The 26,453-nt window shown below is 39.2% G+C and overlaps 2 protein-coding genes and 1 long non-coding RNA gene across 4 annotated transcripts in view; 2 read left to right on the top strand and 1 right to left on the bottom strand.

The window, feature by feature from the left end:
• Nucleotides 1-14,430, top strand: part of ryr2a (ryanodine receptor 2a (cardiac)) — a 185,374-nt gene extending 170,944 nt beyond the window's left edge. Inside the window, exons 103-114 of the mRNA XM_042397704.1 lie at nucleotides 55-327; nucleotides 545-675; nucleotides 2,860-2,902; nucleotides 3,440-3,573; nucleotides 4,185-4,245; nucleotides 4,954-5,100; nucleotides 6,128-6,262; nucleotides 8,536-8,692; nucleotides 9,796-9,860; nucleotides 10,003-10,103; nucleotides 12,331-12,382; nucleotides 13,121-14,430. Of these exons, the coding sequence (XP_042253638.1) occupies nucleotides 55-327; nucleotides 545-675; nucleotides 2,860-2,902; nucleotides 3,440-3,573; nucleotides 4,185-4,245; nucleotides 4,954-5,100; nucleotides 6,128-6,262; nucleotides 8,536-8,692; nucleotides 9,796-9,860; nucleotides 10,003-10,103; nucleotides 12,331-12,382; nucleotides 13,121-13,216 (1,395 nt within the window). The 3' untranslated portion in view covers nucleotides 13,217-14,430. The remainder of the gene's footprint in view (nucleotides 1-54; nucleotides 328-544; nucleotides 676-2,859; nucleotides 2,903-3,439; nucleotides 3,574-4,184; nucleotides 4,246-4,953; nucleotides 5,101-6,127; nucleotides 6,263-8,535; nucleotides 8,693-9,795; nucleotides 9,861-10,002; nucleotides 10,104-12,330; nucleotides 12,383-13,120) is intronic.
• Nucleotides 550-24,454, bottom strand: LOC121887125. 2 transcript variants are annotated; one of them, XR_006092913.1, is made up of 4 exons: nucleotides 24,316-24,454; nucleotides 6,320-6,362; nucleotides 6,075-6,229; nucleotides 550-626 (listed from the first exon to the last, which is right to left on the bottom strand). It is a non-coding gene; the product is annotated as an uncharacterized LOC121887125 (long non-coding RNA). The 2 variants fall into 2 exon arrangements; XR_006092912.1 differs by lacking the exon at nucleotides 550-626 and having other exon boundaries at nucleotides 6,050-6,229.
• The window catches only part of LOC121887123 (muscarinic acetylcholine receptor M1-like), a 28,900-nt gene continuing 26,214 nt past the window's right edge, over nucleotides 23,768-26,453 (top strand). Inside the window, exon 1 of the mRNA XM_042397702.1 lies at nucleotides 23,768-23,839. The gene's annotated coding sequence lies outside the window, so the exon portion shown is untranslated. The remainder of the gene's footprint in view (nucleotides 23,840-26,453) is intronic.

Below are 26,453 nucleotides of genomic sequence, written 5' to 3'. Positions count from 1 at the left end.
GCAAAGCTGAGCTTCACTTCTAAGTTTTAAGGACTAATAAATTGTCTCTTCCAGGTTTCTACATCCTCAACAGTGGTTGAGGAAAGGGAAGTTGTGTACACCAGCAGCCAACCGGACAGCAGTGTTCAGTGGGATCCACTTGGTGGAGAGGCAATGGTGGAGACGAAGGACGAGGTGATGGATGAGGGTGGAGAGCCCCTGAAGCCTGTCACAGTTCGTTTTGTCCTGGAGGAGAGCAGCGGATACATGGAGCCCATGCTGCGGATCCTGGCTGTCCTGCACACTGTCATCTCTTTCTTCTGCATCATCGGATACTATTGTCTCAAGGCATGCTGCTGGCTATTGATACTGAGTATAACACAAAGAAATCTAAAATATTTGTAATATGTATCAATCCTAACAAATCATTTGCTCTAAAAGCATTAAATCTAACATTCCAATCCAAGGCTTAAAATTTTCTGGAATGAAATAGCACTCTGTGATTATCCTATATTGTTTTGTGTGTGTGTGCGTGTGTGCGTGCGTGCGTGTATGTGTGATGTAGGTGCCACTGGTGATCTTCAAGCGTGAGAAGGAGGTGGCCAGGAAGCTGGAATTTGATGGTCTTTACATCACAGAACAACCATCTGAGGATGACATTAAAGGACAGTGGGACAGACTTGTAATCAACACACAGTGAGTAGACATACAGTATTAAGCTCTGTCAAAATTCTGTGAGGCTGAGAGGAAAATGAGGCACATTGAAAATGTATCTTCCTTTCCCACTCCCAAGAGGGAACAAGCAGGAAAGGAAACAGAGCCAAGTGTTTTTGTAAACCAGTTATATGGAAGAACTCCAGGGGTGTATTCCATCAATGCAGCTAAAGAAAGCTGAGCTTACTTGAAAAAGCCTGGAATGAAAGTGAATAGGGAAATTAATAGACCAGTCATTTCATTGGTCAACACTATACTTGGCCTTCTATTGGTTGGGGGATTTTGACAGGGTTGTTGCACAAAAAATCTGAGAGCAGAGCAGAAATCTGAGAGCAGAAGTTCCACGAGTGCGCAGAAGCATCCTGAGTGCGAGGAGAAGAACTGAAATTGGAGCGCAGGAAATCTGTGCAAACAACAGTATGTCTGAGTGCAAGCACACAGTTTGAGCAGAAACAGAGCAAATCTAAGCACAAGCAGAGAGTATTTGAGTGTGAGGGCAGGGTTTTGAGGCACAATATTACAAAATTTGGGGGCTCTCAGGAGCACCTGAAGATGAGGTCCCTGTCCACCACAGCACCCCCAAACAGGTCAGCAAGACCCAAGTCCCCAAGTCAGAATCCAGCGGTCCTGTCTCTAAAACAGATATGGTTTCATCTTGTCATGGTGTACCACTTTCACTTTACTTAGGACTCTTCTGAATCAGATACACTAGATCATCTAGTTGACCAAGGATGAAATAGAGCCCCTCATAGGATGGTAAGAAGATCAGTGCAGTAAAACTGCCATACTAGAATCCTGTATTTCATATACAATCTCTCCCACTGGCTCCAATAAGCTTTTGTAGTGGGACTGTATAGGGACACCACCGGCCATGAAGGCCAGCCATTGCCTCCTTCCAACCATCTCCTCACAGGTGCCAGATCAGGGTTAGCTTTCTGGGCATCCTCTAGTTGGGTACTGGTCCATCCAGCAAACAATGGGGAATTACTGGCCCTGGTGAGATGCACTCTTTTGCTGTTTCAAGGATTTTCGGTCAAACCTGTTCTACTATGACTTCCCACCTGTTTTTCACTATTGCTTTGACAGTTCTGGCATTTCACCTCCATGGCTCCTGCCCCCATTATAGTAGAACTGGTTTTGGTGTTCCCCTCTGTACCATCATAATTCAGGTTACATTGTATTCCCTGATGGCAGACATGTTCCTTGTCCAAGGAAGGGTCAGTATATTGAACAGGCAGTTCTTGCGGCACGGATGCCTCAACAAGCAGTCCACATTTGAGTGCTGTTGACCTGGAACTCATACTCTGCCAGCTTCTCCAACCACCAGTTGGCTCTCTCATTTTCATCAGCCAACAGAGGCTACTATGATGAGTGCATATTACGAAGGGCCTCCCTAACAGGTGCTGCCGAAAATGCTCCGTAAAGCTGACAACTGCAAGGAGCTCCCTCCTAGTTGTGTAGTAGTTCTGCTCAGTGGGAGACAGGTGTTGGCTGCCATAGATGAGAACTCGCTCCTTACCTGCTTGTATCTGAGACAGCACCGCCCCAATCCCAAAATCATTGGCGTCAGTTTCCAGCGTCATCATCAAGTGGGTAGCCCAAAATGGGTGCAGAGGTCATTCAGCCCGTTAGTGCCATGAATGCATTTTGGCACTCTTCTGACCAAAGGAATCTGGTATACCTTTTGGTGAGGATGTGGAGCGGCTGAGGAATCACTGCAAAATCTTTAAGATAGCGCCTATTATAGGAGGCCAGTCCAACAAACTGACATACCTCAGTCACGGTCTGGTGTGTGGGCCATTCCTTGACCTGCTGAGCCTTCCTGGGGTCTGTGGCTATGCCTTGCTCCGAGACTATGTGCCCAAGGCATGCCACCTCCCAGCAAAATAGGCAGCATTTAGTCACCTTTTAAATACTGAAGTAAAGTATAAGTACCTCAAAATTGTATTTAAATACAGTACTTGAGTAAATGATTCGAGTTAACTTTACTGACATTACAGCAAACATTGTTAGGAACTTGCCTTAGTGAGCTCATAGTGCAACAAGGCATATTTTGCATATTTTGTACCTTTACAATTACATTTTCATTTTAATACAACTGTAAATCTATCAATTTATTTTGGTGATGTGCTGAGTCTGATTAGACTTTTGTTTTTTGATTTTCAGATCTTTCCCAAACAACTACTGGGATAAGTTTGTGAAGAGGAAGGTAGGTGTCACTGTGACCTGATAATCTTCTACAAGCACTTAACAATCATATTTAATCATATTACCAAGTCCAAGTGAATTCTGAAATTGAATAACATGTTTGTTCATCTTGATTTGATTCAAGTCATTATTAGCTGTGGGAAAACATATCTTTGACTCCTTGTTACTATACTTACAATTTTTCTGAGATTTTTCATCTCTCTACTAAAGGAAGGAATCTCTGTCTGTCTGTATGTCCTTCATGTATCTCTTGAACTGTTCATCCAATTGACTTCACACTTTGCGGGTGTATGGCTGGGGACCTAATGGAGTGCAGTGTCAAATTTGGTGCAATTTGGATATGCGATACGTTTAATATTAACTGGAGACGAGGTCTGACACAAGTCAGAGAAAAGTGCTGTAAAAAGAGACAAGTAGATAGTGAAAATACAGCTTTTAATCAAGAATGGACATTCTTACCACGTGTCTAGACAGAAAGCATAGCGTTAGCAGCACATTTAGCAGGACACACACTACACAGTGATCTGCTCTTCCTCAGGTGATGGATAAATATGGGGAGTTTTACGGCCATGACCGCATCAGTGAGCTTCTGGGAATGGACAAAGCTGCTCTGGACTTCAGCGACGCTCACAAAAAGAGAAAGCCGAGGAGAGACAGCTCACTGGCTGCTGTGTGAGTATTCTGTGTGTGTGTGTGTGTGTGTGTGTGTGTGTGTGTGTGTGTGTGTGTAAGTGTGTGTGTATGTATAGTGTGTAGAGAATCAAGACCAGTGTGGGGACGGTCAGCATTTACCTTCACATTAATTGTTTGATTTTAAGCAGTTTAAGGAAATTCTCTAGCTTTTAGTTATCCAGTGACCCAATAACCCAATAGATGCCCAGAGTTTTGCTCATTCCTTAGTTTTTTACACATAGCATTTTACAACATAAATTAGCATAAGTTATGGCCTAAATAAATTAGCAGGAGCTCAAATATTAACAATAGCAACAATTCCATGGTGAGCTGACCAGAGTTATTGTATACTGAACATGTCTCCCGTTAAAGTGCATCCACTTATATATTTCAAAATGGTTTAATCAGCTAAAATGTAAGGAATTTTAACAGAGGTTCCATAAGTACCAATACAGCACAGCACAAATTAAACTTCATAGTTTGCATCTAGACAAATGGAATTTGGAAATCAACTGTAGCAACATCTGCCTCGTACGCTCGACTCAGGGCAAAAAAAAAAACATCTGGACACATGATCATCCTCTGTGAGTCTCTTCTGCTTCTGTCAACAGGCTGAACTCCATTGATGTCAAGTACCAGATCTGGAAGCTGGGTGTTGTATTCACAGACAATGTAAGTGTGCAGCAGCACCAATCATCCACCATGTCTGGCTCCATCATGTGGATTCACTGCAGAATGTCCTTATAATAACAGGGTTTCCAAACACCTTATTTTTTATTTTCTTTTAAATACTACCATTATAAAATTTCCCATTACATCCTGTTTTCCCCTCAATCAGTTTTAAATTGGTCATGTTTTTCCACACTGTATGATAGTGTCATATGTACTGTATTCTGTATCAGCAGGTTCCAGCTCTTCATTGAAGCAGTGTGATATTTATTTTGAGTGAAATATCAAAATACAAAACTCCATGTTTGTCATGTCTTTACCATTCCATCAAATGGAAATAATTTTGTATACATTTCACACATTTGTTCAAGTATTTTTGTAATTCTGAGAAAATTTAAAGTCTGTAATTCACAAAGCTACAGTACCACGTCTTTATAAGATGATACATTATCCCACCACCGACCCATGTAAATGGAGCCACAAACTGAACATTGATCAATGACATGTCATCATAACTGTTTCCATATTAGTTTTGTGATTCTGTAACCTTAAAATCTATGAGTTTAAAACTGTTAACTGTTTTGAGCTTGGTTAACTGTGCATTATATCTTCTACTCTTAATTTTTATTGATAATCCTGTAACGGAGTTACACACTCACTGCACTAGTCACTACAGTATCTTGACAAACCTCTCTCTCCTCCTCCCTGCAGTCCTTCCTGTATCTGGCCTGGTATATGACCATGTCCATCCTGGGCCACTATAACAACTTTTTCTTTGCTGCCCATCTGCTGGACATTGCGATGGGTTTCAAGACACTGCGGACCATCCTCTCATCAGTCACACACAATGGCAAACAGGTGACAACTTCATACCAATATTGGACTTAACATTCATCAGTTGGACACAAGCACAATGTCAAATGAATTTAAGTGTGGCTTTGTGGAATGTGTAAATAGAAGCTTGCTAACATGTTAGTTGTAACAAGTTTAGAAAGTATAATACTATGATATATATGTGATGGCTGTATATCTGTGAGCTTTCCCTGGAGCTGCAATGAATGCAGATTTAAGTGTGACAGGGACAGCCAGTATGATGTGGTCCAGTTGTGCTTCTGACAGGCTCTTCTGCATGTTGTCCTAAGCTGTTCATTTACTGCAAGATTCAATTCAAATTCAATCGCTCTGACCAATTTCTGACAGCTTTGGGCTGTAGCATAATCCTTAAAGCTGTAGACATATATATGTGTGTGTGTGTTTGTGTGTGTGTATATATATATATATATATATATATATATATATATACACACTCACCGGCCACTTTATTAGGAACACTAGTCCAATCTAATACAATCCAATACAACAGCTCTGCCATTAATTATACTTTTATGAAGCATATACATTTTCAGTTTTTATCGACATTGTCAAAAAGGTGATAATTCTTCTTTATTATTATTGAGGTCATGGTGGGTGGTGGTGATGTACTAGAGTGCCATTAACATACATGAGGGGGGCAAAATATTAGGAACACCTTTTGAACCCCTCCACTCTTTGCACATGTTGATGGCACTCACTAAAAACTCAATTCAAAACTCTTTAAATGCGATTAATTCTTTGTGTATTGCAGAGAAACACATTTCAGTTTCAGTGAAGAAAGATAAATTGCATTATTGTATATGCAATTAAAGTAATGTACATGTCCTGTCCCTATTTTTCTAAAAGATAGAGGATGAACCATTCTGCCAAACACTGGACGCAGTGTTATCTGACCATCTCACATAAAGTGGACAAAATACTTTGCAGAAAATGCTGCATGTTGCACTGATAATGTTTACCTAGACTTCCTTGTGTATCAAAGTAGTCTTGTCTTTTCTTTCTTCTCTTCCAGCTGGTGTTAACAGTTGGCCTGTTAGCTGTGGTGGTGTATCTCTACACAGTGGTGGCTTTCAACTTCTTCAGGAAGTTCTACAACAAGAGTGAAGATGGAGAACTGCCAGACATGAAATGTGATGACATGTTGACAGTGAGTATGAGAAATGTATTGGATAGAAATGTAATGCACACAACATTCTTAACTTACTGTGATCATTGGAGGGTCACAACAAGTCCCCACTGGAAATAGCCTAAAAAGAGCAAAGATTGCACTGCGTTGGTGTTAATTGTAAGCAGCATTTTACATGTGTACAGGAACAAATACAGACATAACACAGATAAGATTACCATGAATATCATGAAGAAGTTTGAAATGAATATAATAGCTGTGTGGATGATGGTAGTGCGAACAGGAGTTATATGTATGGAGCTGGGTGACAGTCTTGTTAAAGTGGATCTGGAGGTGGCACGGGTGACAATCCTTGGTATTTGGGATTAAACACTGTGAAGTGGAGCAAACACTATACTGGAAGCTGAGGCTGGTAACTTAAAAAAAATATATAACCTGTTAACTATTAACTATTGTACTTTTATGTCATCTGGATGGCTGAGAGTTGTAAGGCATGAAGACAATGGTTCAGCTTGCTGTCTTTTCTCTGGTATTCATTCTGATTGTTCTGAGCAGTGGCTCACTACTGTTCTGGTTGACAGTGTCAGTAAAGTCTGTGTAATTGACTTTGAGAAAGTAGTCAGTAAAGAGGGTCCATCACCATTTATGGACAGAAAGTCATGGGTCAGAGCTTTTAGTCTGACAGTGTTCACCCTCAGGCTCTGTATGCAGTCCAGCTGAACTTCTGCAAGATTACATTACATGGTCTTTTTTTATCTGTTCATTTTCAGGCAACCATTTGCTATAGTGCATGTCACATTAGCAAAGAATCCTTATCTGAATCCAGATTCTAAGGATAGAGGACGCCATACGTTGTGCAGATAGTAAAGCCATTTGTAAAGTCAATTTATTTATACAACCCAAAATCACAAATGTGGCCTGTGTGGTGATGCAAGTTCAGTATTGGCTCTCTTTGGGTTACCTGGCTTCATTAAGCGTACCACTGGTGATCCTGGATAATGGAATCTTTAAAACAGTTTAATGATGCTAGAAAAGGTTACCATGTTGATCTACCCTTGTTAAAAGTGAGTCAGCTTTGTGATTCTGGAATATGGTATTGGGAAAGCAGCTATCTGCAGTAATCTGAAAGATAGTTGCTAAACTACTAATCTCACTCCATGATACAATAATAGCAGATTTTTATGTTTTAAACTTTGGTGGTGCAACCCTTCACTGCAGGTTAGCTTAACAGGTGTAAGTAGGTAAATAGCATGACTATATGTCATAAGTGAAATACATAAACTTGACCAACTTTAAATGGTGTAGTACAGAGAAAAGATGGAGGGAAGAAACAGGTAAAGAAAGAATGAATTGCAGCTGTGATTAGGGTTGTTCCCTGCAGTCAAGCCATCTGAAAGAAATACTATATAAGGGCTCTACGGTTGGTGTGTGTGTGTTTTCTGGGGTGGGAGGGAGCCTTCTGTCACCCGGAAATTTCAGGACACACACACTCTAATCCCCTATAGTCAGCCACCCATAGCATTCCATAGAGCGCTAGCACTACTGTTTCCTATTAAGGGTCTGGGGGTGGCAGCTCTGCCTGTTCTACAGGAAGGTGATAGCAGCTTAGTGGGATGGAGAGAGAGACTGATGAAGGGCCACTGCCTCAGGGAGGTTTTTACTCTTTCCTCTGCTCCCTTTATGTGAATAAATCCCTTACAATAACATTCACAGCAGGATGAGAGGATCTGAGCTGATCTCTCCTTTTCTGTTCACTTGCTCCTCTCTCAGCCTTCATGCTTCTCTCTCTGTACTGGAGTTTTCCATCTTCAACCCTCCCTCTCCTTTTGCTCAGTTCCTCTTTCCATCTTGTTCCCTCTATATGTACAGCATATATTTCTCTCCTTTTCTTATTCTCTTTCCAGTTTTCCAAATAAAACTGACTTTTTCTCTGTGAACTTGATTTTAAAGTGGTTATGTTTTTTTGTACTTTGTTGCTATATTTATGTTGGAGATGTTACAAAGTTTCTTTGTGCACAGTATAGAAGCATTTTCAATATTAGGGTAGATTTATACAGGGACCTAGATCATATGACCATCAAACCAGACACAACATAGAAGATTGTCCATTCATAGCCCTTTTTTCCTCATGTGTATTACCTGTGTGTAAAGTAGCAAAAGGTTTGCAAATTTCATTGCAATATTTCAGAGAAGCGTCTGTAAATCCAGCCTGTGAGCAGCAATGATCACAACTGGTCCATATTTTCAAATCCAGCTACTTAAACTCCATCTCCGTCTCTCCCCCTCTCTCCCAGTGCTATATGTTCCACATGTATGTGGGTGTGCGAGCAGGTGGAGGGATTGGTGACCAGATTGAAGACCCTGCAGGTGATGAGTACGAGATCTATCGGATCATCTTTGACATCACCTTCTTCTTCTTTGTCATTGTAATCCTCCTGGCCATCATTCAGGGTGAGAGATCAAGCACACACACACACACACACACACACAATTGTGTTTCCATCACTTCAGAGGACATTACATTCACTTACTGGAGACTTACCTTAACCATAACCATAACCACTACTTGCCTAACCCTAACCTTACTTTAACCTTAAACCAAGTCTTTGCCCTAAAATTTAATGAACACCATTTTTTCCCCATTGAATAGTTTTCTGCATGTTCTGACAGTAATGAATGTTATATTACGTTTACCAACAGGTCCACTATTGATTTAATTTGTTTCCCAGCCCTAATACTTCTACTAAGACATAGGAAAAGTCGTAATAACAGTTGAAACCAGCAGCTTTCATGAGAACACACATTTTGTTCACATCCAAATGTAGCTGTGCGACACTTTGTACCATTATCCAGCAATATTCGATATAATGGTCTCCATCAGTCAGTTATCTTGATCAGTTGCCTTGCTTTATAGAAGACCAATGCCAGAGCCGTAGTGCTTATTGAATATTCTTCCATTAGAGCACACATGTTTTGCCTTTTTCTTTAGTGACGAAGACAAATGCCATAGACTTTTGTTCCATTCTGGTACAGTTTGGTGTAAAAATCTGGGCATCTTATTGCAGCTACAAGCAGGTGGTGTTTTGGAAGCAGACACAACTGAATCTAATAACATTAACAATGGCTCTGTGCCATTTGCATCTTAGTAATTCCCATGCCAGTGACCCAGCATGCATAATGGCCCTGGAACAACTAAATGGAATTTTTTTGCTTTTTTTTTCCAGGCTTACAACTTGAGATTTAAGGCTTTGCAATGGCATCTTAAGGTTGCATTAAATATTCTGCCTTTGTTCCACATAAAGACAATTAAAATTGTGATCGTTAATTATTGTGAAAACTGTAAGACAACAGCAAAACAGACTCATATGAACCTAGTAGTATTAAAAGGATTTTTTGGATAAAACAAAGAACTTGTGGTTTTCAAGTGGTTGTGATCCAGTGGTAAGTAAGTGAGTTCTGCGAGAGAAACTCTAAAGAAAAAACATTACAAGAAACACTAGAAGACTGTGGGTCATGCTGTTTAACTCCTCTATCTTTGGACTTGGAAATTCTAGGTTTGATCATTGACGCTTTTGGAGAGCTGAGGGACCAGCAGGAGCAAGTGAAAGAAGACATGGAGGTGAAGAGACAGACACAAACACATGCGCACACAAATTCTATACACTTAAAACAAAGCAATATTGACAGCTATACTATAAAAAATGTATTGCAAAACACTACACAACCAAAAGCAATTTAACATTTCCATGTTTCTCTTCCAGACCAAATGCTTTATCTGTGGAATAGGCAATGACTACTTTGACACAGTGCCACACGGCTTTGAAACGCACACGCTACAGGAGCACAACTTAGCCAACTACTTGTGAGTACATCTGGACTTTATTTGTGTTTGTATGTGTGCTCTTGTCCTATTAACATTGTGACAGCCAGTGTTTTATTATTTCCTGTAATGAAGCTAGAATTACAAACAGGTAGAAGGGAACCTTTGCTTAAGATCTATGTTGACTGGGAGTTTTTAGAGCAGTGACACACAATCATTTCAACGCTAATCTGGCTGTTTGAGGTTCCATTTGAAATGAAATTTTCACAACATCCTGTTGTTCTTTATATTTACTATATCATGTTGCTGATGTTTGAGTTAGATGTAATGAATGAAAACAGAAATGCAGAGGTGAAAAGAGAGATTTAAAACCAGTGGTGGAAAGTTATTAAGTACATTTACCCAAGTACTTTACTTAAGTGCATTTTTGAGATACTTGTACTTTACTTGAGTATTTCCATGTGATGCTACCTTATACTTCCACTCCTCTACATTTCAGAGGGAAATATTGTACTTTCTACACCACTACGTTTATTTGACAGCTTTAGTTATTTGTCAGATGGAGATTTGACACAATGGATAATATAACAAGCTTTTAAAATACAACACATTGTTAAAGATGAAACCAGTGGTTTCCAACCTTTTTGGCTTTCGACGTCTTACAAAAAGCAGTGTGTAGTCGGGGTCACATTTCACATGTCTATGAGTTGTTAACAGCTCCACCAAATAGTGATTTTTCCCTCTAAACTTCTCACATGCTTTCATTTCAATAAATGTTCAAATGATCCAATATTTCAGCAAAAATCAAAGATTAGAGAGAAAGTCCAAAAACCGAAAACAGATTTGTGTATGAGAACTTTGTTTTTTCTTCTTTCCTCTCCCATTAATCATCTCACGACCCCTCAGATTTATCTGCTGACCCTTTGGAGGGGCCCGATCCCTAGGCTGGGAACCAGTGGACTAAACTAGCTAACTGTATATAAACTAGTTGAAACTAGCTCCACCTCCAGCAGCTACAACAGTAACATGCTGCTCTAACACTGATGCTTCACTATTAATAATCTAATGATGTCATATATAATAATATATCAGTCAGAGAGACTAAACCACTACTTTTACTGCAATACTTCAACTACATTTTGCTGCTAATACTTATGTACTTTTACTTAAGTAGGATTTTTCATGCAGGACTTTTTACATTACTATATTAATACTTTTACTTAAGTAAAGAATCTGTGTACTTCTTCCACCACTGCTTAAAACTCTAGAACACCTCTCTCCACAGTAAACAATGCTGAGTGTTTAATGGGTATTTATTTCTGCTTTAGAACATAACCACCATAGACAATAAGCAGAAAGTTTTATTTCTCTTAATTTCTCACTTTGTTCTCTCATCAGTGCTCCCTCTGAGGAATCCAGCATCAAAGCATTACTTTGTAATGTCCATCCCTCATCCAAATATAGATAGTAATCGCACCCAATAATCAGTGAATGAAGCAAAGACATTCAGCCCTACAAACTGCAGTCCTGAAATACCCGGATCATTTACACCTGGAATTACTGTACAGGCACTAAATTTAGTCCTTGGTTCCTCTGGTTGAAATGCAGGTTTAGTTTCTGAAAAGGTTCCTGGTCCTCTGGGAAAGTTACTGCGGTGGAAACACCCAATATGGCTTTATGTGGCCAATCTTTTTGTGTGCTGTGTTTATGTTGCAGCTGTGTCAGAATACTTTGCATGAAAAATGTGCAAACACAGTCTGTATCCAACAAGATAGTGGGAACATTTCTCAGCTGTTCTTCCTTTGAAACAGACCTGCTGTAATAGAAGAAACAAAGGCTGCATTTAACAGGTCTGCTGACATTTGTCAGAGGAAGTCAGGACAATTTCTCAAAACGCAGAACTCAGTGGAGATTTTTTTGTCCTCCCTATTTAAGAAATAGGATTCAAGGTCCAGGGTTTAATTTGTCTTTGGTTTAAGATTACTATTTGCCCTTAGTATTAAATTCAGAATTAGGATCATTTTATCTTATTTCACACAGATTATGGCAAAAGACTCAGCATTCAGCGGCTTTAGGGGAGGGCAAAAGTACAAGACAGTAGAATTAGATTAGATATTTAACATATGATTTAACATTAGGTGCTGTTGGTGTGTGTTTGTGCATGTGGTGTATTTGTTTTAATATTGTCAGTGAATATGTTTTTCTAATGACTGTGTGTGTGTGTGTGTGTGTGTGTGTGTGTGTGTGTGTGTGTGTATGTATGTTTCAGATTCTTTGTGATGTATCTTATCAACAAAGATGAAACAGAGCACACAGGCCAGGTAAACCACTTTATTTCCCTTTGGTTTCAGTAAACATACACCACTGTGATACTGCAGTGACAAAGCCTCAGTATGCTTCAAACAAAGTGCAGATCGTCTACCAGCCTCTGAAATCTCCTCTACAATGGCAGAACAGGAAAGAGGGCTGTGTCTGCCTACTTTTTTAAAGTGTCAATAATTCATATTTTTTCATAATAACGTATGAAATGTCAGTGTGTAATGTAAAAGGTGTTGCTCGTAGCAATAAACCTACAGATTATCAGTGACTCTGCAGTTCCCCTCGGCTTCATGGAGCTTTATAGTGAGTTTCAGCTCATTGTTTAGCTGTCCGGCTGCAACTTTACTGTTTTCGTTCACTCTCAGTGCCCTCATAGTGTCATTTTTAGCCACATCAGGCAGTCACTCTACACTACATGCTCATCACCAAATGGCAAACAGTTAGCTGTAGACTAGCTGGTGAACATAGTGGAGCATTTAGCAGCTAAAGTACAGTAAAGAGTACAACACCATTTACATGATTCTGAGCTTCTCCGCTCTGACTGCAGGCTTTTCTCCACACTTTTACCTTGTGTTTAGACAATACATCAATATGACCTTGTTTGAAGCATACTGAAGCCTTTAGCAGTCTGGTACTTAAATCCTCAACTGCTGACCTTAGTGGTAGTAGATGTAAATGAGTCAACCAAATACTAAAATGTTAATGTAAAGCCTCTTTTCCTCCATCTGTCTGTCCTGAAGGAGTCTTACGTATGGAAGATGTACCAGGAGCGTTGCTGGGAGTTTTTCCCTGCTGGTGACTGTTTCCGGAAACAGTACGAGGATCAGCTCAACTGATCTGTTCATGGAGCAACAGACTCTTCCCTTTCATACTGTAACCTGTTCGAGGCCCTTTACAGGCATCTTCCCTCTGCCCCCTGTGCTGATCCCTCAAACCTGTCTTACCGCTTTCTAATCAGTCCCTATTCTACCAAACCACGAGTTCTACACTCTGCTCCACTCCCGAGCCTAGGAGGAACCACATTTCCAGCCTCTGCTACAGGCCCAACCCTCAGTTCAGACCTAGACCTATAACCACAGACCTTCCTCCCAGCTCTTCCTCATCCAGCCAGTCAACTCGCCAACTCTGCCCCAACTTCCAGCACACTTTGTTTGGAATGCTTCTAAGGCTTTGTACATAGAAAATATCAGATTATATGCTGTATAAAATGAGACTGGTGGCACATAAAGGTTTTTGGCTCAGATGATGACTGCTTCATCTTATTCTTCAAGTATTCACAGTAACAAGCAAAAAAGACAAAAAGGAGCAAGAGAAAAAGGAAGGACCCAAAGATGGACAGAGGAGAGTGGAAGGAAGATAAAGAGATCTCTTCCGGTTCTGTTCTAAGAGACTTTTAGGACAATGATCACTACACAAAGAGCAGACATTAGTATGATGATGTTTACGAGACTTTTCATGTGTACAATGCACGTTGCATGTAGGTATAGGGAGTGGACACAAAGAAAGACCTCTATAACCTGCTGTAATCCAATACCACAGCTCTGCAATAAATCTTACCTTTGAGAAGCTATTACGGTCAGTTTTTGTTAAAAAATAAAAAAAAGGTGATGATTTTATGACACTGATTTTCAGTTTGTGTTACGTTTAGAGGGAAGATAAGGTGCCTCCACATAATAATCTAATCCAACACAGCACCAAACTACAGCCTCCACAACCAACATAGAGTTGAATCAACACCTGTGTCAACAAAAACTGAACTAGTAATCTTCACAAATGGGGCCGTTGTACTGGGTTGAATGACAGTAGCGTTTACAGATGTTAATATTGTGTCCACACCCTGTACTTGCCAACACTGTGTGTGAAGGGCTCCTTAACTAAGTGTTCACATTGCTAGCAACATGATCAACAGTCCATTTTGTTACTGTTGAGCTGAGTGACTCAGCTAAAGCATGGACATCAACAAGTCATAATCCTCCATCAGCTTGCCAGTTATCTACATCTTTTGTTTGAAAGACTACAGAAATAAATGAATGGCTGAATCCATTATTGACATCGTTGGCAACTCTGAATGATTTTTTCTCTTTGATTTGATGTTTTACCCTTGTAGCAGCAGGGCCTGAGGATGGATATGTCTGTCCAACAACTACTGGTCAGATTGCCATGAGATTTACTGAGCACATCTATGCTCCCTTTTAATTTCTAACTACTAACCACATGATCTTTCCTCTAACGCCACCACCCAGACAAACATTACATTTTCTTCGCCAAACTTCTGATCAAGGCTCTAAGAACTGCTAAATAGTCAGTATGTTTTTCTGTCCAACTCTTCACTATTGCGGGGTGTAAGAAACATCACAGTCTTTAGGTGCCGCTAATGGGGCTTTAGTCTTTTTTTAAATGATAATAAATACTACGTAATTAGGGCTTGCTAGGTTCATTTGTTAATCAAATAATGTAGTATTATGAAAAGCAATACCAAAGCAGCAAAAATGTAAGTCATTTATCTGTTTTAAATTTTATAGCTGTAGACAAAGTTAGTGCGTGCTTCTTAGTTAATAAAAACAAATAATCTGCCAGACTGGAGCCGCCCATCAGTCATGTTGCCTGCAGTGGGAATGCACAGCAAGGGCAGGCTGAGGACACATGATGGATGGATGAAAACAGAGGGAGGGAAGACAGGAGGATACAGTGCCTTACTAAGCCAGGGATGAGCTATGCAAGCTGGAGGAGGAGAGAAGAATGTCAGAGAGCTTCACATAAATGCAATGTAAAGACCGAGGGAAACATCTGGAGCTGTGTGTGACAGTCTTTGTGGAAGAGTGAAACATGCCATGTGTGAGCACTATAGCAAAGTAGACAAGATAAGGAGAAAGATAATAATAATACTCGTTATTGGGATTATGAAACTTAATCATTAGTTATTCAGCAGTTTTGCAAACCTGACTAGTATCTACATCTGAAATTATTTCAAATTTCAGTTTGCTTTATAGCTTTATGCAGTGCAAATAGGGGTGTAACAATGTTCAAAATGTACAAGTCAGTACTGCTCAATTATACAGTATTATCCAATGAGCCTACAGTTGTCTTATAGAGTTCTGAGAAGTTCAGCAGCAGGCTTCAGTGGAGTGTGTCACCATTGGCAGTGTTGTAATAAGAGTGTAGAGGGCTTCTTCCTTTTTACTGAAAGTATCAGGTTCTTTGGGGGTGATTCTCTGTACACTCAAATGCCAGTTTATTATGTACATGTAGCCAAAATGAATACCGTGTCACATAAGATCCCTGCGATAAATCCTACCTTCAAGAAGATTCTAATGTTTCTGTTTAAGAGAGGTGTTGATTGTAGCTTTATGGTCATTTCAGAGGATGTAGTTTGTGTTGTTGAATTGTTTGTGTTATACTGAGAGTTCTCTCTAACTTTTAGTCTGCCCTTCTTGATATAAATGAGTGGACAAAATATTAGAAAAATCTCTCAGAATAAACAAACCACAGTGTCCAGGGTTGTTGTGTTAAACTTAGTTTTAGCTGCATGTACCTAATAAACTGGCAACTGAGCAAATCTTTTTGTTTAGTCGATTGCAGGACAAGGTACAAGTGTGTGATGGCTGTGCCACAACACAACTGTTTCCATGATGCTCATAAAATCAACTTTAAAAGATGGATTCATTTTGTTAGTTTAGCCTTCTTTTAGTAAACACTCTGCTGCAGACACACCTACTGTATACATTCTGTCTCGTGCAATATGACATCAAGGGACAGAAATCCATTCATTTTAATATGTTGGATTGTACACTCATTTTCTATTTTGTAGTGTAATTGTTACACCTCTAACTGCAAAGCAGGAAAATTAACTGGCAGTGTTCAAAGTGGAAGACAAGCACTAACATTGTATTTAAGAAATGTTCCATAGAAAACATTTCATGACTTACAAAGTTTGGATGCACAGATAAAGACCAAATAAGTGATAATTTCAGATTCAAAATGACCAATAAAATACATCATCATTTAAGTATCATTTATTTATTTTCATCTCTTATTGATTCATCTCTTAGTGATAGAGGATGTGTGTTGACTGAATGAATGCTCACAGCTGGCAAATGTTCAAACATGTCCAAGAAACCTTTTCAAATAAGGATTGTTTATCAAAGGTTTTTTTGGTTTTTATTTTGGTGATGATCTTATGCAATACAGCAGACAGAGTTACTCTTTTTGTATAGACATTCTCCAACAAAATATCTGAGAAGAATAATGCCATTGCATGTTTATTATGCAGGTTTAATGAAAAAGTATAACAAAGACAAAATCTATGACACCCATAAATTGTTTAATAGGATTATTTAAGATGAATTAAGATTTATGTAATATTGTATTTTAAGTGTTGTGGGCTTCATTGTAACTCTTCAAATCATTTGCCACAACTGCATCCCTTTGAAAAAAAAAAAAAGTGGCTCCAGCTTTTCTCTCACTTAACCATCTCTGTTTTAATATACTATGAGTAAAAAGGTTTGTTTAAGTATTATTTGGTTTTAAGCTCAAGCAATAGCCCTTCAGGGAGTGTATGGGAGGTGACTGACCATTGTAAATTGCAAACAAAAGCTTACTTAACTTTGTCTCACATTAAAATAAAAGTATGTATATTATTATTTTATTATCTATTTATTTTATTTATTTGCTTAGCAAATAGTGGTAAAGGAATAAAACAGAGGTTCTGTGAAATTAGTTTACCGCTTAATCTTAAAGGTGCAATATATATAAGTAATATTTTATTGGCTCTTTGCATAAAACCACCACTACATACAGGTTTGGCTAAACATTGCCAGTCATTCTTCTGTTTCAGCTTCCTCAACTTGCAGAGGTTGTCCTGTTTTGTGAATTATCTGGGAATGCTTCACACTCCCAGACCCATGGTCAACTCAGTAAAACCCAGGTTAACACTGGTTAACACTGATGCATGTGAAAGGTGGAGGGAGCTTTATATTTCCTAGATCAGTACAATATGGAGACCCAAGTGTTCAAAATTAGGTATAATGAAATAAATAATCATATGAATAAATACAGACAAGATATATAACATGAATATGAAATGCTTGTCTAGAGGCAGAGCCAGTGATAGGATTGGCTCATTCAGACTGAAAATCAAATCAGTTGATTCATTCATTATAGATTTTGTCCATATTTACTCATATTATTTATTTCATTATATATATTTATTAAATATTTTACATTTTGTGTCTCCATAATAAGCAACTTAAAGTATAATTCAGTTAAGTTAGCAAACTAAGTTATCCCCCTAGAGTTTGTTTTTGCAGCATGACAAAATTCAGCTCACCACAGCTAATAACGTATTTGCGAGTGAGTATTCTCATTGTGAAATACATAGATGGAACTTGATATTTGAGGCCTTGGAAGTTAAAGATACCTGTGGAGTTTTCATGTAAACAAACAATGTTTCTCTTTGCATACATCTCACTAAAACGTGTGTGAATCCTTGACGTCTAACAACATTTTGAAGGCGTTTCCTTCTTTAAAACATTAGCAAAGCTGATTTCTGGATAATTTTGAAACCTGCATGTGTGAAACCATTGGAAGTATTGTGTATCTCATAAACAACCAAAATGGGTATCCACACTAAAAACATTTCCCCAAAGGACTACTAGTGGTCAAAAACTCCACAGGGTACCTTTAATCTTTTAGTGCTAGCAGTGTTGTATCACCTCACCGGAGTCAGTTTGAACTATAAACAGTAGAAATAGGTTTAAAAGATATGGGGGGTTGAGAAGATGATGCTAGTGTTGTATTTTTGTTCTGGTTGCCACTAGAGGTTGCTAAAAAGCCATGTTTACTGATTGCACCTTTAATGTTGAGTGAGGACGCACGTACAATTTTCATTTAGCGCTGATGACAGTACAATAACAATAGTGGATGTTACAGTTGCAACCACCCAGTGTGGGTGTTATGTATATTCCTGTGCGCTCATTATACCATGCTGATGCCATGCCTATTTTTATTTATTTATTTATTTTTAATATTGCAATATCACATCAAACTGAATAATGCCATTACTTTGTGCTATTTTGCTCATGTAAAAATAAATAAATATTTTCCATATTTACCACAGAGGGGGCATGTTTAGTTTGCCACACAGTAGTGCATCATGTAGACTTGTTGAGTAGGCTATTGCTACTTCTGAGGGATAAATGTGTAAAGAGGGACTGAGTCTATGAGTAATGAATGGATTTGCATGATTTTGAAAATAAAACGTTATTAACTTGTGTAGAGGGGAATATTCTTAATTCAACATTTTTTAAGTTTATTCCTGTTTTGTGATTATTTGTCATATACAAAATGCGGGCTATGGACACAATTATACACCTGTTATCTACACCTGTACACATGCTGTGTGTATATATATATATATATGAAACACCAGGGATGGTAATAACACTTTTTGTTTGAGCATCAGTAACTCAGTGGTTGTTCGTGCTAGATCTCTTAAACTTTGATACATGGTTCCCATATTTGTCTACTACAAATAAAACTCACTTGGACATGTACTACACAATCACAGATTATGTGAATTAATGTCAAATACAAAGAGAAGAGTTCTGTTGTTACAACCTACCCCACTAGTTGAGTTGTAACACTAGCTGGTTACAAAAAAACCCTTTTTCCTCTAAAACTTTAAATTTAGCACAAAAACAATTGCTCTGTGTGTGTCTGTGTGTGTGTGGACTGTATTCCTGAATGTGCATGTGTCACATAAGTATTCAGTCCCCTGGGAGTGCAGGCTTTGCGGGCCCAGAACTGAAAGCATACACACTTGAGCCACACTTCTTTTGGCCTTGATGTTTGCAAAGTATTCTGTGCACACAATGCAGAAATTCTCATTATCAGAGGTGTCGGAATCCTCTTGATCACTGGGTCTGGGCCTTTTGCTTGTTTGCTTTGTTTTCTTCTTTTGCCCCTTTCCAGATGGCAGGTGTATTCTCTTTTTTAAAATTTATTCCAGTGCTCCCCTTCTTTTCTTCTTCTTCAAGTGCCTATTTCAGAGATGTATCTGTCAGGATTTCTGATTGTCCTTTCTTTCTCTTCCCACTGGGAGTCTTCCTTGTTCCTGCTTTGGGAAATAGACAGAGAGCAGATGGATTCAAACCTCATTGACCAGCTGAGGCTTGAGTTGAAGAGTCCTGTTGATTCTTTTCCTCATGGGTCGGGTAAATCGGAGAAAAGGCTTGGCCTGCCTGATCAACCGGAAAGGAGCCTGGGGCTGCGTCATTAGCTGAGGTAGATGCTTTGTCTGCCTGGTTAGCTGAGGTGGAGGGTTGGGCTGGCTGATCAGCTGGGGAGGAGGCTCAGGGTGATCTGTGACTTATGACAGCACATAGTAACACTCATGAAAAATGTCTGGATTGAAAGGGCAGATGCCTATACATCTAAAACCAGCTTATACAGTGCTTGGAGTTGCAGCACTGGGGAATGTGGTCCTGACCAGACTTGGGATTTCATAGATTATCGTTTTTGCAGGATTCATTCTCATCCATGTGTCACTGGCTGTGTTTATTGTCTTCTTAAATGGAACATAGATGCTATGATGAAGGGGCTGTAGCTTATGAGAACAGTGGAGTGGAAAAGATGTATTCTTTTCATTGCACCAACTTGTTTAACACTGCGGTGTGCAATTACATGGTCAGAAGTCTGGATGGTTGTGATGCCCATCTCATCCCAAATGCAAATATCATTCCCAATGAAGCTGTGCTTCTCAGTCACATGTCCAAGCCTCTTGAAGAATCTCTGCACATTTGGACAACTGAAGCTTGTGGCCCAAGACGAACTAGTTGGCTGTGCACTTGTGATGGACAGATTTAGATAGCGTTTCATGAAGCCTGAAAACCAGTCAGATCCTGCCATGGATTTATCAACCCATGACTGGGAGTGTTTACAGTTATTGTCCACTGGCTGGTGACACACACACACACACACACACACTAACTAATCTTAAGACACACAACCAACGAAGAAAAACCTCTTAAAACCAGCACTGTGATACATAAAGATGAAACCTAGGCAAAACAACACTACAAGAGAAAAACAAAAGAAACAACTAATTGTGTATTAATTAACTCTCACCACAAGAATGAGGGGCAGTGTCTTTTACAGCCTAAGAATTTGCCTGGTATATACAGTGGAGCATAAAGGAGCTACACCTGGTGCCTGTTGGAGCCTGACCATGCTTAAGGATGACTGACCTTTAAGTTGGACAAGCTAACCCTACAAACAGTATGTAATGCAAACCACAAGAGAGAAAACTATCAACAGCTGCACACTACTCTCTTTACTTATGCCCTGGTGCCTCACCCACTGCTTGGAGGTGTAAATGCAAACAACAGCCACAAAGGGATTTGAACATGTAATCAACTGATCCAAGGCAAGAATTTTACATTTCACTTGGGCTGCTGAATACAGATCAATAAGTATTGGCCAGAGGTTGAAATATTTTTGAACAGCTTCGATGAGACAGCAGTTTGAAGAAAGGATCTGCCAATCTTCAGACAGATTCACAAAACTTCCAGTTAAACTGAAGGCATTACAGTATGATATAAGATAACAGTATATAACCACAAAGTCTATATAACCACAAACAGCACAATACAACACAGGAGAAACAGTCACTGTGCCATTTAGTTTAAACAAGGCAGTGCTTACAATTATATAATTATGTGCCATGCGCACTAGAGTGACATTACAGTAAACAGTTAGTTGAGAGGCTGATTAATGGAAAATGCAGCAAGGTTATTATGCAGCCAGACAGTGAGCCAAAATACACAGTTTGACTAATGTGGACATGCTGCTGTGAGACACTCCATCACCAATCATGGACATTTTGGGCAAGAATTGTTTATTGCTAAAGATCAAATGACAGTACTATAGTTAATGGAAAAAGAGAAAGAACTAAGGGTCAATGGTGTAGATGCAGTTGTATTACAGTAATCACTTCATAGCTTCTGTATATAGTACTTTTCAAAACAAGGTACAACGTGCTCTACAGTAAAACAAAGAATAAATACGTAAATGAAACCCAAAATGTCAAAGATATAATTATTAAATCAATTATAACAGTTCACCATCAGTTAAGATAAAGCCATAAAATAAAGTTTTAAAAAGGGGATTAACAAAAGGCTTTGCAGGGAGTTCCACAGCTAAAGGGCCTGGACAGCAAAGGCCATGGGTACATCCTAGTTCCCTTAAACTGTATCCATGTCTCCCTCATTTGCATCTTTTCCTTGCAATCCCTCCCACTAAAGATGCAAGGAAAAGATGCGAGGAGAGAGGAGATGACGAAATATATTTTTCAGAGAAATGAGACGCCTTTTCTTCTAACTTTTCTTCTCACTTTTTAACGCACTGGGTACCCCTTTAGCATCATTTTTAAACGTGCAGGGTAGTCCGATGGACTTCTGCTGAGGTCCCACAACGTCTGAAATAGACGCCAGAATAAAACGTTGGCATTGTACGTTTCTGCAAACCACTAATATGTTGAATATGTATATTTCAACACCTGTAATACGGAGCATAAACATTTTAACAATACATATCATATCAACATTTCTGAAGTGACGTACTTCACGACATCTATATCAGCTGACTTACTTTCTCATTGGGAGGTGGATGGCTTGTAATGTTGGCAGAAAGTTGGAAATCAGCACAGATTACGGTTCGAGACCACCGTGCCGTTTTTATTGCATTTTTTATTTTAATCCAAACCATGATCTTTCCCTAACCCTAAAGGTTAGATTGGTTTTTGTGCCTAAACCTAACCAGAACTTAACCACCGCGTTGTCACACCATAAAATATATATATTTTTAACGGTGACTACCGTGATACTGGGCGTTGAAAAATGACGCTAAAGAGGGATCCGTGCGTTAAAAAGTGACGTCAGGGGGTCTTGACTAAGCTTCGATATGTGAAGAGTTGGGAGTGAGAACGTGTTGGCTGATTACAGCTGGATCAGTTGTCGGTTGTCTTTAACAGCTGTTACGGCTTTTGATGGAGTTTGCGTCTGCTCACATGCACTTTGCTCATACTGATAAAAAAAGAGCAGAGTTATCACCGCAAGAGCAGCAGTGTTTTCTCTCTGTAGCCTTGTAACCTGTTTAACAAACACCTGCACACAATAAAAATCTGCATTCTGTATATATACTGTGTACTGTGTCCTGCTCAGAGGCACATGGACCATTTGTACTGGCAGAATGTGTTTATATTATTTATTCATTATTTGGTCTGTATTTATTCTGATTGTGAATTAATTATTTAATAACCCAGATAATCAGAGTGTCTTTTGAACACTGGGAATTAATTATTAGACTAAATGTTTCAGCCTCTCAATGTTTCCTGAAGCTCAGAAATTTTCAGCCTCACGTGTGACTGAATGGAAATGACTATAAATGATGTAAAATATAAATGTCTTTAAAGTGTATCTTGCTGACAGACTCTCTTCCTCTCCCTTATTTTATTTCATCCATAATAAAAGTTAATGGGAGAAATAACACATCATGAAAAGAAAAAAACAAATAAATGAAGAAAGTTGTTAATGGTTCTTTTGTTGATTGGACCACAATTGACACAGATTTTTAACTAGATAGAGAATCATAAAACGAATAAAATCTAAAACTAGGAAGTCACACACTTGAGTTTAATCTGCATTCTGTCTGTCTACTTAGTGATGTTGTGATGTATCAGATCAGTCCGATCAGCTGCAGTGTCCAATCAATAACTGATATCCAATCAGGGGGCATGGAGGTAAAAGATGCGATGGCTGCTCTCATGTATCCTCGCTCATGGCTCCTCAGAGATCCCTCCTTGCTCCTTGATCCTCACTCCTTAAGCGCTTTGGGGCCTTCATGATGGCAGACTGGAGTGACTTCTGGGTCAAGCAAGAAGCAAGGAATGATCAAATAAGGAAATTGGGATGTACCCCAGGTCACCTGTAGTGACAAGGTGAGATTTTGAGACTTGTAGTAGGGCCCTGCCAGAGGATATCAAACAGCGAATTTGCAGGAGAAGAAGATACATTGTAAAGGCTGTGACACACCAGGCCGACGTTTGGCCATTGGCCAGTGTGGGGCCATTGGTGAGCACCCTAGTGTCCCGCACCGTTAACACTAGTCGGACCCCTGTCGGCGGCTTTTCAGCCGATTGAGTATGTTGAATTGGTGGCACAGCTCGTTGGTGAGAGAGATCACTCTGATTGACTGTTCAGCTTAGCGAATCAGTGCTCGAGAAGAGAAATGGAAGCGACAAAAGCAAGCAAACAATAAAGTCAAGAGGGCACACACAGAAGGCTCTTCTCATTTTTCATCTGAAACCTGCCTCATCTGAACAATATGCAAATATTTTCACAATGACAAGGCCATATTCTCGTTCAGAAGAACCATCTGTGGTGAGCGAGAGTGGTGTGAAAATGGTAAGCAAACACTGTATTGTTTACGGTTTGTATATTCGCATGCCCAGGTCTTCCGGTTTCCCCTTTTGAATGTTGAATGCAGACTACTGCCACCTGCTGGCATGGAAAGTTATTTCCTCTCACTCAGGCACAGAATGTACATGTTAGTTGGCTGCTGGCCATAGTCTTTGTGGTGTGTTCAAGAACAACTTTTTGGATTGGTGTGATGTGGTTACTTCTCTTTGAACGTGTTAAAAGCCTGGCAGCACAGTTTTGTTAGTTATAGTCTTTGGATGTTTTGCCCACTGAGAACAGAATAAAGGGCTTTGCAATAATCAAGTTTGAAGGAGATAAAAACATTAATCGCCAGGTCTGCAAATGAGAGGTATTACCTACATTTGATTAAAGATCCCATCTAGACATTTTGTAAAACATATAAAAAGAGTCGGCCTTGAATAATAATTTGAGTCATTTTTCCCACAAAAAATATCAATTACCTGTAGGGTAGGTCATCTGGCCCACACAAGCAAGTCTTTGGTCAGCTCCCATACACTTATTGGCATCTGCTGGTAATAGTGGACAGGCAGGAGTTTTACCACTGTCAGCTCCTCAAGTCTTGGAGGGAGCACACCTGAGGATGGTTACTAATTAGCCAGTGAAGTGGTGAGAGTCTCCCTCTAAAAAGGGCTAGACATACAAGGAGAAGAAAAGGCTGAGGCAGTGTGCTCTGCATTGCAAGTGATAAGTGACTGTTAGTTTTGAGGATACTATGGTTCTGAGAAAATAGGAGGCAGTGGATTTGTGGCTGCCCATTACTCCTCTCCTTTCTATTTGGTTGCAGGAAAGCAACACTGCCACAGAGCACCCCTGAGAGTATATCCTGGTATGGGAGGAATTTCAGTTCTTTTAACCCTCTTTCACCAACCCTCCCCATTAGTCAATAAAGTTCTGTTGTGTTTGGTTTGGTCTGGTTAGAATTTATTTTAAAATGCATTTACCCCTTCTCCCTCTTTGAAAGATTCAGAATCTGTGAATATGTAAATATTGTTCATTTATAATACAACTAATAAGAAACTTTATATAGCATCTTTCATATCATAAAATGCAGCTCAAAGGGATTTACAAGAGAAACAATAGAAATCAATAAGATATTATTAAAAAAACAGGAGACATAAGGAGCGAAATGTACAAATAAAAAACAATAAAATCCTAAAGTGATAAAAAAATAGGATAACACTAGTAATAAAAACAAGTTGATAATGGTAAAAACAATCAAAAAATATAAAAAGCATAACACAAGTATTAGAAATATAAAAGAAATATCAAATAATAACATGTTAAAAAGGGTGGAAATTAATTAAAAGCAAGATCATAAAATTAAGTTTTGAGCTGTTTTTTAAAACTATCAAGAGAAGTTTCTTGTCTTATGTGTGATGGGAGTTTGTTCCAAACCTTTATTGCATAATAACAGAAAGCTGCTTCACCATACTTTTTGTTATTCATTTTTGGTACATGGAGCAAGCCAGCGCTAAACAACCTAAAGAAGCGGTTTGGAACATACTCAGATAAGCAATCAGAGAGGTATGACGGGGCTAAACCATTTAGGGCCTTATAAACTAGTAAAAGAATTTTAAAATCAATCCTCAATGTTATAGGTAGCCAGTGTAATGACGCTAGAACTGGGGCCTGTACTACGAAGCAAGTTCAACATACCCGGGATATCTTTTCATTAGCTGGCTTCACTGAGCCCAACACTGGCCATCCAGATAACCGGTACTACAAAGCCGGCTATCAACTAGCTCAGTCAACTCTTGGTTTTCGTATCCAGCTACGAGTGCATTGCTGTGAAAGAGGTGAGGTTATTAGTTACAAGCAACATCATCAGAACCAAAAATGAAATACTTTATATGATATGAGATGAAATGGTGATACTGAGTACCTGCAGAAAAATCCTGTTTTAGGGACAGCAAAAAGTCATATTCAATGAAGTGAAATGTAATAGCCTGTAATCATAACAGAACATGAAGATATAGAAACACTAGATATAATTCCCACATATTAAAAGTAGGCTAAGGCTTAAAGTACATGTAGGTATTATTATGTATGACATAAGTATAGATTGAATATTTTTTGCAATTTAGTTGGATGATGAAGAAACCATTCTGAATATGTCATATGAAGCAAAGAGAGGAAAAGTAGATAATGACTGATGAGGTCTATCTGATCCATGCATTTATTGGCATTTAAAGAGCAGCTTGCTGCGTCTTTTTTTATTGCTGGTAGGCAACCAAATTGTTGCTAGGCAAGTTGCTAACCAACCAAATCACCTGTCCTTAGCCTAACTGTTATTTTGCTGTGAAGTAAACTCACTCCAGGCCTGCTGTTTTCTGTTCAGATCATGGTAACTTCATTTGGTAAAGTCATATAGCTCCGGGTATTCAGCAACAGCCACCACTACTTTGTCCCAGACCAGTCTGGTTGTCTTCATTTGTTGCCATCACCGCCACAGAAGGCCTGTCTCTTAATTCATCCAATTGGACAATGGGAAAAAACACAAATGCTGTTGGGCACTTTTCCTCTCTGAGTTGAAGTTTTTTCAACTGGACGTGCTCAGGGTGCTCCTGCAAAAATGCGA

Source organism: Thunnus maccoyii, chromosome 20 (genome assembly GCF_910596095.1).
Source record: "Thunnus maccoyii chromosome 20, fThuMac1.1, whole genome shotgun sequence".
Taxonomy (NCBI): Eukaryota; Metazoa; Chordata; class Actinopteri; order Scombriformes; family Scombridae; genus Thunnus; species Thunnus maccoyii.
The sequence above is the reverse complement of the archived record's forward strand: the minus strand, read 5'-3'. Positions and strand labels throughout refer to the sequence as shown.